Source organism: Ictalurus furcatus, chromosome 1, assembly GCF_023375685.1.
Source record: "Ictalurus furcatus strain D&B chromosome 1, Billie_1.0, whole genome shotgun sequence".
NCBI lineage: Eukaryota > Metazoa > Chordata > Actinopteri > Siluriformes > Ictaluridae > Ictalurus > Ictalurus furcatus.
The window spans coordinates 36507195-36518848 of record NC_071255.1 but is presented as its reverse complement, the minus strand read 5'-3'; the positions used below and the strand labels follow the sequence as shown (position 1 = coordinate 36518848).

The following is an 11654-nucleotide window of genomic DNA, read 5'->3' as shown; positions in this document are numbered from 1 at the left end:
CTAATCTGCTGGTCAGTCCATCATATCTACTTTTCTGTCTGTCTGTCGGTCGGTCCATCTACCTTTCTCTCTATTTGTTTAGCTATCTGTCTGTTCATCCATCCATCAATCCCATCGGAATTATTTTACACTGTGTTTCCTTTGGATCTGATAGTAGAGAGTCAGATTGCATGTGGGGTGTGATGCTGATGTGTGTCTCTCTCTCTCTCTCTCTCTCTCTCTCTCTCTCGCTCTCTCTCTCTCTCTCTCTCTCTCTGTGTCTGTGATCGTGGACTGATGGAGATGAGTTTTTAATGGGGACTAAATTTAGAAAGTGAGCTTTTCGGCAGCCATTTCAGCTTTCAACAACTCTGCAACAGATGGTGTACACACACACACACACACACACACACACACAGAGAGAGAGAGAGAGAGAGAGAGAGAGAGAGAGAAAGTGCCATGCAGAGTATCTGGACTTGAGGAGACCCTGCTGCACCTCTGTGGGAGGTCATGGTTCGTTGGTGCTTGGACCCCTTGCTGCTTCTCCAGCTCAGAGAGGTGAGAAAGGCCCTCCGTCTGGTGTGAAGGGTTTTCGGAGGAATAAAAACATGCTGTGTTCGTGAGCGTACTTCATAAACACTGCTATCCTTTACACAGTTCATACCTCAGATCTCACCATCACAGAGGCTAAAAGAAAATGTCTTCCAGCCAAGCCGCAGTGTTTGTGGAACAAAATATTACATTTTATTTCTGATAAACCTTGTCATACACAAGGTATCTAATCTACCTGTCCTTCTGTCTGCCCATGTAATCTAACTCTCTGTTTGATGTCTGTTTTATCTTTCTGTCCATCTAATCTACCTGTCCTTTTAATTTGTCTGTCCATCTAATCTACCTGTCTGTCCAATCTAACTGTCCATCTAATCTACCTGTCTGTCCAATCTAACTGTCCATCTAATATAAGTGAGTCTGTCTGCCTTATTTCCCTGTCACTCTAATCCATGTTTCTGTCCATTTAATATACGTGTCTGTTGGTCCAATCTAACTCTATCCATCTAATCTACCCATCTGTCTGTCAGTCTAATCTACCTGCCCATGTAATCCACCACTCTTTGTTTGCCATAACTGTCTGTCTGTCTAATCCACCTGTCTGTCCTTCTAATTGGCACATCTGTCTATCTAATTTACCTGTCAGTCTAATCCTTGTCTGTACATTTTAATCTACATGTCTGTCCAATCTACCAGTCTGTCTCCCAATCTAATCTAATCTTTCTCTCTAATCTTCATTTCTGTCCATCTAACAATCTACCTTTTCTGTCTGTGTAATATATACGTCTGTCTGTCTAATCTACCTGTCTGATCTACCTTTGTGCCTGTCCATCTAATCTGTCTGTCCGTCTGTCTGTGTTTGTTTATCTGTGTAATATATCAGTGTAACCCCTAGGACTTTTCTTTATTATTATAGCCTGTATTTGTGGAAATTTGTTATTAATTCTGGTTATTTTATTATTTGCCACTATGCCTACACCTGAGAGCTTGTTCCTAATCTAGTCCAATCTGACGTAAATACTGTGACCCTGGGCAGGTCCGATCACAGTCCACACTTAGAAGTCTGATGTGCTAGCAGAAGCAAATGTGTTTTTCACGTCCTTTCCCCTTCAGTGAACTGGCTTTCCTGTTGGGTTTTTGTGTGTCTTTGGTTTGACCTCTGCATGACCTCTATAGCAAAACTAGTAAGTGCTAGACCTAAACGGGACGCAATTAGCCTGTAATAGCTATAAAACAAGGAGTAGCTAAACCTCAGCGTTTATTAGCTTGTGAGAACGGTGGAAAGTTTAATTCCAACAAATCATTTATTAATTGTCAGCTGGGAATTTTTAGCCCCTCATCCTGACAGACATAATTGCTCTCCTCCACCAGATTTCTCCTCCCAGCGAGCAGATTGTGGTTTCCAAAGCATCCAGTCCTGTCAGCTATTGGCTGTGCTCCAGATCTGGGACAGAACAGGAACTCGGGGAAGTGATCAGCAGATGCAACCACGTCAAGGTACAAAACACTTAAACGCTGGTGTCACAGTCATTCAGGAAAACGAGCTGTCTGGAAAAACGAGCTGTTCCTCACGTTGCTCACTTCATTGTTCTGACGGTGTGTGTGTGTGTGTGTGTGTGTGTGTGTGTGTGTGTGTGTTGTGCGTCATCGTGTGTACTGCCGTGGGAACAGTAGCGAAGCATCGTCATCATCAATCACATGTATGTCATACACAAAACAATCTAATCTACCTGTCTGGCTATCCGTATAACCTACCCCTCTGTCTATTCTTCCAATTTACTTCAATGCCTACCTGTCTAATCTGCATGTCTGTCTGTCTAATCTAACTGTTTGTCTGTTCATTACCTGTAATTTACCCATCTGTCTAATCTGTCGGTCTCTGTAACCTACCTCTCTGTCTATTCTTCTAATCTGTCTAATCTAGCCATCTGTCTGTATAGCCTACCTGTCTGTCTATCCATTTAGTCTACCTGTTTGTCCATCCTTCTAATCTACCAGTTTGTCTGTTCATCTAATGTCCCTGTCTGTCAATCCATCTAATCTGTTTGTCTGACCATATAATCTGTCTCTGTCCATCCAATCTACCTGTCTGTCTGTCTATCCATCTAATCTATCTGTCTGCCTACATGTCAGTCTTTGTCTTACTGTCTAATGTCTGCTTTGTATGTCCATCTAAATGACCTGTCGGTCTGTTTAATATACATGTCTGTCTGTTCATCTGATCTACCGGTCTGTCTGTCCATCCATCCATCTAATCTGTGTCTGTCTCTGTCTGTCCATTGACAATACCTGTCTGTCTATGTTTCTAATCTACCTGTCTGTCTGTTCATCCAATCTGCCTTTCTGTCTAATCTATCTATCTGTCAGTTTGTCTGCCTGTCTGTCTGTCTGTGTATAAACTTCCTGTTTGTAGATCTGTCTGTCTATATTTCTAATCTACCTGTCTGTCTGTTCATCCAATCTGCCTTTCTGTCTAATCTACCTGTCTAATCTGTCAGTTTGTCTGCCTGTCTGTCTGTCTGTGTATAAACTTCCTGTCTGTAGATCTGTCTGTCTAGCTACCTGTCCATCTGCTTCTCTCTGTATATCTATCTAATCTACCCGTCTGTCTGTTAATCCAATCTGCCTTTCTGTCTCTGTCTAATCTACCTGTCTGTCTGTGTATAAATTACCTGTCTGTAGATCTGTCTGCCTATCTACCTGTCCACCTGCTTGTCTGCCTGTATATCTTTCTAATCTACCTGTCTGTCTGTCTGTCTGTGACCAGAAATCAATCTGTCTGTCTGTCTGTCTGTCTGTCTGGGAAAGCGAAGGTCTCATCACGTCGTTATGGAAATGAATCCTATCTCATGTTTTTCTCCCTGCATGTGAAGATCTGCGCAGACGTCGTCATCCATCACACGTGTGCGTCAGACACAGTGGAGGACCGGCTCTCGACCCGCGGCTCATACTTCACTGCCACCCGAGAGGAGTTCCCATCTGTGCCCTATTCCTCCGCCGACTTCAACGATGACGAATGCACCAGCGGCGGCGGAAATATTGAGAATTACCCTGACATTTATCAGCTATAATTTCAGCAACAATGACAAATCGGCGGTCGGGAATGTCATCGGACAGAGGCGTAAATAGGTTTGCTTCACTGTATGAACGTTTCCGCAGGTGTGAAACCGCCGGCCGGTCGCTCTCCGTGACCCAGCGCTGAAGAAATGGAACGTTCGTCGGAGAGTCATAGGCTACATGACCTGGCTAATGGATATGGGCGTGGCTTGGGTGTCCACGTACACACCTGTAAGCACATATGGCCCAAGAGACTCCATAACATCAACACAGAGTGGTTTCCTGAACACTCCAGGGTTCTTAACGTTAGCATTAATGTTGTTGTAAACAGCTAACAATTACATAATAACAAACCAGTTAAAGCACACACTCTGGAAACGATAATAATTACTGAATTAAATGGTGAGATTAAGACACGACGTTTTATTGGGAATTTTCTGGATATTGTAACCTTTAACATATCATGAATAAATGATTCCGCATCCAATTTCACTACATTCCGCTCTATTAACAAATTTCCGACAGCCATCATGGAAAGCTTGGAATTTTTATATATATATATTTTTTGGACACTCAGAAATATTTTTCTTGTAGCAACCAGTAAATATCTATTAACTTAAAAAAAAAAGATTTACCACTTACTGTCTGTGTGGAGTTTCTGTGCATGCTCTCACCATGTCCATCTGGATTCTCTCAGGGTGTCGCCACAAATACACCAAAAATAAGCAAAAGTTTTGGCGCCCTGGGCAAATAATATATTTTGTTGATTTTTAAATGTATTTTCTGTTCAGTTGGTTTTTTCTTTGGTGGTGAAGGTGTTGATGGCTGAGATGGTGGTGATGATAATGATGGTGCAGGTGGTTGTGATGATTATGGTGATGATGATGGTGATGATGATGGAGGTGCAGGTGGTCGTAATGATTCTGGTGGTGATGATAATGATGGTGGTGATGATGGTGATGATGATGGAGGTGCAGGTGGTCATGATTCTGGTGGTGATGATGGTGGTGATGATGATGGTGGTGGTGGTGATGGAGGTGCAGGTGGTCGTAATGATTCTGGTGGTGATGATTATGGTGATGATGATGGTGATGATGGAGGTGCAGGTGGTCGTAATGATTCTGGTGGTGATGATTATGGTGATGATGATGGTGATGATGGAGGTGCAGGTGGTCGTAATGATTCTGGTGGTGATGATGGTGGTGATGATGGTGGTGGTGGTGATGGAGGTGCAGGTGGTCATGATTCTGGTGATGATGATGATGATGGTGATGATGATAGAGGTGCAGGTGGTCGTAATGATTCTGGTGGTGATGATGATGATGGTGGTGATGATGATGACGTTGATGGTGATGATGACGTTGGTGATGATGATGATGGATGATGATGATGATGGTGGTGATGATGATGATGATGATGGTGATGATAGAGGTGCAGGTGGTCGTAATGATTCTGGTGGTGATGATGATGATGATGATGGTGGTGATGATGGTGGTGATGATGATGACGTTGATGGTGATGATGACGTTGGTGATGATGATGATGGATGATGATGATGATGGTGGTGATGATGGTGATGATGATGATGACGGTGGTGATGATGGTGGTGCAGGTGGTCATGATTCTGGTGGTGATGATGATGATGATGGTGATGATGATGGTAGTGATGATGATGATGTTGATGATGATGGTGGTGATTATGGTGATGATGATGGTGGTGATGATGATGGTGATGATGGTGGTGATGATGGTGATAATGATGTTGATGACGGTGGTGATGATGGTGGTGCAGGTGGTCATGATTCTGGTGGTGATGATGGTGATGATGATGGTAGTGATGATGATGATGATGGTGATGATGATGATGACGTTGATGATGATGACGTTGATGGTGATGATGATGATGACGTTGGTGATGATGATGATGATGGATGATGGTGGTGATGATGGTGATAATGATGATGATGGTGGTGATGATGATGGTGGTGCAGGTGGTCATGATTCTGGTGGTGATGATGATGATGCTGGTGGTGATGATGATGGTGGTGGTGGTGATGATTCTGGTGGTGGTGATGATGATGATGATTCAGACATGCACTCTGCACAGTGTTTAACTAGATTCCAAAAGCTTTCATTACTTATCTATTTTGAATAATTGGCCATTCGGGACATTTCATATTTGTCCACATTATATCTTTAGATTCTTCAAAGTAGTCTTGAAGTTTTGTGTCCCTCAGCAGCTTCATGAGGAGCCTGGGCTGCTTTACTAACAGCCCTCGCATGCTGGGAACTCGTTGGCTGCTTTTCCTCTGTTCTAATTGAAAATGACTAATTAGGGAGCATTTCAAAGGAATATTTTCTTCTGCTTAAACTTTTTGTTTTGGCAGTAAATTCATGAGCATCAGCATCACTGGATCATTTGTCTTTCAAGAAATAGGCCTTTATCTCAAAATGGCTGTACGATTATTTAACCACAATCCAGGTCTAAAGTTTGGACAGATACAACCCTGACTAGGATCAAACGACCCACTGATGCTACTACTCTGTAAAATTAGCATGCTATATTCAATACCGTAATTGTATACATCACAGTTATAAACAATGATATTGTAAAGTTATACATGATACTATGTAAAGTTATTCATTATATGGTAATATAATGTAAATTTACATCCTTTACATGAGTTACATAGTAACAATAAATCCCCCTTAGGACATAAAAACGTCTGTAAACGTTTCATGTTTAGATGAAATATGATTGGCTATACACCTCTACCCAAACGTGTTCTTACTTTTCTCCTGAAGATTAAAAATGTTCGTATCACCTTAAACTTAGTGTAGCTAATGAAAGTCATCCAGTGACCTGTTGAAGAGTTCTACCATGTATAATCACTTCCTGAGTCAACATGTCAATAACAAGGTGTGCTTATTCATTATGGAGCACCTGATGGCTTTCCCATGCATATTTCATGTGTACAAATCCTGCAACTTTCATGAAGTTGTCCAAATGAATAACATTTTAGAGGCGAAGTGAAGTCATTCATTTGAATAATTGATGTTTAATGTCTTTGATAAGAGTTGGCGGGTGGGTCGTGCTCGGTGCTCCGACCGGGGTAATGAGCTTTTCCTGCTGCCCGAACGTGCTCGTACTGGATAAACAGATAATCGGCCATTTTAGCCCGTTTTCTTGTTACCACGTGTAGCACAAGCTGTTTGATCGCAGCGTTCTGTTTAGATTGCGTTTGCTTTGTCATTGCCTGGCACCCCATTGTTTAAGATGCTGTATCTAATTCTGAAAAAGGGGGGGGGAATCAAATACATTTTAAAAATGAGGTTATTCTTTCCCTTCACATTTTCTTCTGGGTAAAATTATCCAGGAAATAAATGTTCTCATCATCAGGACAGTAATGTGACGTCATCCGGGAGATCATGAATGTAATGTTGTCCAGGATAGTAACGTTTTACTCGGTAAATCAGCTGGGTGACCTTGAACCTCAAAACAAAATAGTAGGGTTGATAAAATCCTACAGCAATGTAAAGTTATCCAGAGTATAGAAATGTAAATGGATTCAGTATTGTAACGTAACATTACCCATCCATTCATCCATTAGATTTCCGTACCGCTAATCCCACACATGGGGTCTGGAGTCCCAGGGGACTCGGGACACGAGGCAGGGGGCGCCCCGGACGGTGTGCCAATCCATTGCAGGGCACAATCGCGCACACGCTCACAATTTAGACTATGGACAATTTGGAAATGCTGCTCAGCCTACAGCACGTGTCTTTGGGCTGGGGGAGGAAACCAGAGTTCCCTGAGGAAACCGCCAAAGCAGGGGGAGAACATGCAAGCCCCGCCCACACAGGGTGGAGGCTAGATTTGAGTCCCCAACTCTGGAGGTGCGAGGCAAACATTCTAACCCCTAACCACCGTTAATCCTCGTAAGATTACCCAGAATAGTAAAGATTATTCGGGGTAGTGATATAAGGTTACCCAGGATAGTTATATTAAGTTATCCATGATAGTAATGTAAAACTGTTCAGGATATTAATATAACGTTATTCAGGGCAGTAATGTAATATTATCCAGAATACTAGCGTAAAGTTATGCAATAGAGAGGTTGTGTCATCTCAAAGAGCTCAAACAGAATAGATGCAGTAGGGTTATTAAAATCATTCAGCGGTGTAATCTAGGACACTAATGTTATATATACACCAGTATTGTATAAATCCGTTTGGTCATGGCAAGCGGTTTGATCTTGAGAACCCCAAACAGAAGTAAAGCAGGATTAATGAACTAACACGGCAGCTTCTGGACGTCTCACTGAACCAGACGTGTTTTGGTAAAAGTGAAGTCGTTGAATATATTCTACATACAGTATAGTAGGTGTGTTTACCTGCGGCCTTTCTGCTAACGTCTCTCTTCTTATATCGAACTGTAGTGTACCGTAGAGCAGTGGGATAGAAACACAAAACCATTGGCAGCTTCTTTTAGGACGTTCCTGTAAACCGTGCTCATCTACCTCTATTAGCAGGCTCTTTTCCGAATAGATTTACTATTGTGGGACGAGTCAAATGGGGACAAAAGACTCCCGTGCTTCATTTCCGCTTCGGATTTACTCTAGCCGAGACGAGATGGAGGACGGCCACCGTGCTCTGCGTCTCATTCCTCTCGGTGTGCTGTCAGGATCTCCAGCTAAATCTCGGCCCTAGCGTACATCCAGTAACCTTGCTTATTCCCCACAGTGGTATTTGTGTTGCTGTGCACAATTTATGGGGGCAGAAAAGCGTCGGAAGCGATCTAAGGGAAATATATAAATCCGCCGCTTGGATCTCTCAGGGCCGCGGGTTTGCACGCTGAGCAGAATGTGTAAGAAACGTCTCCCACTGAGCTGCTTTGCTTCTAATACGCCTTTTTTTATCCTGCGCTGCATCTCAAACAGGTGCTTAAGCCTGGAGCGGTTTCACTTCTGAAACATCAGGAGGGCGCTGGAGCATCGCTGTAATAAAGAGGGTGCCGACATTTTAGACAATCCAACATGCTGAGTGTAGGGGGCCTGAGTGTGTGTGTGTGTGTGTGTGTGTGTGTGTGTGTGTGTGTGTGTGTGCATTCTGCAGCAGTGATGCCGTATGAATTGCAACTCATGGAGCTTTTCCTAGTGTAGGTCTGCATTCAATAAATGTTGATGTTACGGCTCGGCTCGGCTCGGTGGGGCCGTCTGGGTGGTTTTCATTTTAAAATGTATTTGTGCGGCGCTCTTAACAGTAGACGTCGTCCGACGCTCTTCGTAGATTTGGATGCTCGGTCTGTAAAGGGTCAAAAGAGGTAAAGATGTTGAGGAATCAAGCCCTAGCTATTTCTTGTTAAATTATCCAGAGTTGCCATACGAGCAGACCCAAGCGACGCTCACTGTGCACCAGCCACTTCAATCAGAGCGACTGTACTCCTGCTCATTTATGCAGTTATCCAATCAGCCAATCATGTGGCAGCAGCACAAGGCATGCAATCGTCCAGATACAGGTCAAGGGTTTCAGTTAATCTACAGATTGAGGAACATCAGAATGAGGAAACATCTCAGTGACGTTGACAGTGGACGGACGGTTGGTGGTGATTGTTTGAGTATTTCAGAAACTGCCGAGCTCATGGGATCTTCACACACGACGGTCTCTCGGGTTTATACAGAATGGTGCGAAAAACAAAAAACATCGCCAGAGCGACAGTTCTGTGGGTGGAAACGCCTCGTTGATCAGAGAGATCGGAGGAAAATGGCCGGATTGGTTCGAGCTGCCAGGAAGGATACTGTATAGTGACTCGTATAATCGGTCTTTACAACCGTGGTGAGCAGAAAAGCATCCGAGAATGGGTTAGAAGAGCAGAAGATCACGCGGGGTTCCACGCCCGTCAGCCAAGAGCAGGATTCCGAGGCTATCGAGCGGACGCAATTTCACTCAAACTGGACAGATGAAGATTGGGAAAACATCACCTGGGCTCTTGTTAAAGTAAGTAGTGAGTGAAAGTTAACTCCGCCCCTTAACCATTACCTTACACTGAGACCATGCTGAAAAACGAAAAATCTCTTCACTTTCAGTTAAAGTACTCACCTTAATCAAACGAGTTTGTCTTATCAGCTGTGTCTGTGTTTTTAAAACCCTGCACTTTCGTTTAAATGGAATTCTTCTGTAACTTTCCCCACACATGAATCCCGGGTAATCATGATCCGCTGATGTGGTAATTGTGACGGGGCTGAATGCTGACACGTGAATCGAAAAGCAGATCGATTTGACACGTCGCGTCTCTTCGTAGCGATCTCCGACGCTCGACACGGCTGACGGCCAGTCAGTAATTATGATGAAATTTTTATCGACGTGAAAGAGTCTAAAATTCATCACGCTGGTTCTCTGGAGTTTAATATTCCACGCCAGAGTGCTCTGAACACGACCCGTGCGCCCTGGTTTGGAGTTTCTGTAGGGGCATCGATTTGTCCATATCGCTAAAATGGCCTAAACGACTGTAAAATTGGAGAGTTTTGTGTCTGAGGCATTACAGGGACTTTACAAGTTCAGCCTCTGCTCTGCTTATCGGAAGGTTTATTTAGAGGCATGGTGGGATTTCCCTGTGCTGACCAGCAAATCAATACTTTACCCTCAACACCACTGGGCCAACGCCGGGAGGGTGAAATCCTATAAACGTAAACAATTAGTACCGTTTGAGTTTATACTCACATGCTCGAAACATGACGTTAAACACCACTGATCTGTTCTGACGTGTAAAGCTGCGATATTACGCTCGGTGGACATTTAAATCTCGACCCTTTGTGCGCGGCGTAGCTTTATCACGTCCGAGCTGCTTTAATGGCCTTTTATACATCCAACTGATTGGCAGGCGACTCATGGCGTCTAATTAGCGCCGGATGTGAGCTGTTCATTTTATCCAGTGCCAGTCAGGTCATGACTAATCCCCGCTTTCAGTATTGTCTTGCCAGAGCGTGCTCATAAATCCCAGTCCTCGCTGTTTTATTATTAAAGTCCGGCCGGCTGTGTGTCCCACTTTAAAGGCAGCTTGGGGTTAAGCTCGCTTTTCATTTTCTGGAGAGCCGAAACCCATTTCGACAAGCTCTGCCAATCAAACTCCCTGCCCCCCTCCCCCCACCCAACCCCCACCCAACCCCCACACGCTCATATAATAATAATAATCTCGTAATAATCTCAGCTGTTTATGAAGGGTCAAGCGAAACACCGCTGATCAATTTGAACGGCTCCACCTGGTGCCCCCTCGTCCTTCCCAAGTGTAATTACAATTTGTTTTGAGATATTGAGAAATAATAGCTTTTCCTTCGTCATCGGTTACACTTGGAGTTGCATTAGCGAGCATTGTTTAAACACCACAACAAATCAATACCATCTTTATATATATATATATATATATATATATATATATATATATATATATAATGTATGTGTATATATAATGTATGTGTATATGTATATGTATATATATATATATATATATATATATATATATATATATATATATAATGTGTGTATATGTATATGTATGTGTGTATATATATATATATATATATATATATATATATATATATATATAATATATAATGTGTGTATGTGTATATGTATGTATATATATATATATATATATATATATATATATATATATAATGTGTGTATGTGTATATGTATGTGTATATATATATAATGTGTGTATGTGTATATGTATGTGTATATATATATAATGTGTGTATATATGTATATGCAAAATGTTTCAACATCAGTGCACAAATATATAACCTTCTAAAATATCTTTATGGGGAGGTGGGGTGTGGGGGTGTGGGGGTGTGGGGGGGGGGTCCTGTACGTACACACAGTATAGCATTTTTAAATACCATTTAGTATAGAAGAACATTAGCTCGTTCTATAGTAAAAAAGGCACGAATATTTCAAGCAGAACCCCGAGGTTAACTCCAGAATGAGAAACACTATAAACACTACCTCGTAAAATAAATAACACAATAAAGTAAGAGCACGCAATTAAGCATGTAAATGAAGCAAGGAAT

General features: G+C 42.5%; 1 protein-coding gene across 1 annotated transcript; it reads left to right on the top strand.

Moving 5' to 3' along the window:
* Positions 1-33: 33 nt before the first annotated feature.
* Positions 34-4094, top strand: LOC128607468 (alpha-amylase-like). Its single transcript, XM_053624377.1, has 3 exons — positions 34-537; positions 1900-2025; positions 3402-4094. The coding sequence occupies exons 1-3, from the start codon at positions 490-492 to the stop codon at positions 3597-3599; spliced, it is 372 nt and encodes a 123-aa protein (XP_053480352.1). The 5' UTR covers positions 34-489; the 3' UTR covers positions 3600-4094.
* The last annotated feature ends 7560 nt before the right edge of the window (positions 4095-11654 follow it).

Bases quoted from the DNA above. Each gene is read 5' to 3' on its own strand.
- LOC128607468 (XM_053624377.1), top strand. From the start codon at position 490: ATGGTTCGTTGGTGCTTGGACCCCTTGCTGCTTCTCCAGCTCAGAGAG. The intron at 538-1,899 runs GTGAGAAAGGCC...CTCCTCCACCAG, and splicing joins TGCTTCTCCAGCTCAGAGAG to ATTTCTCCTCCCAGCGAGCA. The intron at 2,026-3,401 runs GTACAAAACACT...CTGCATGTGAAG, and splicing joins GCAGATGCAACCACGTCAAG to ATCTGCGCAGACGTCGTCAT.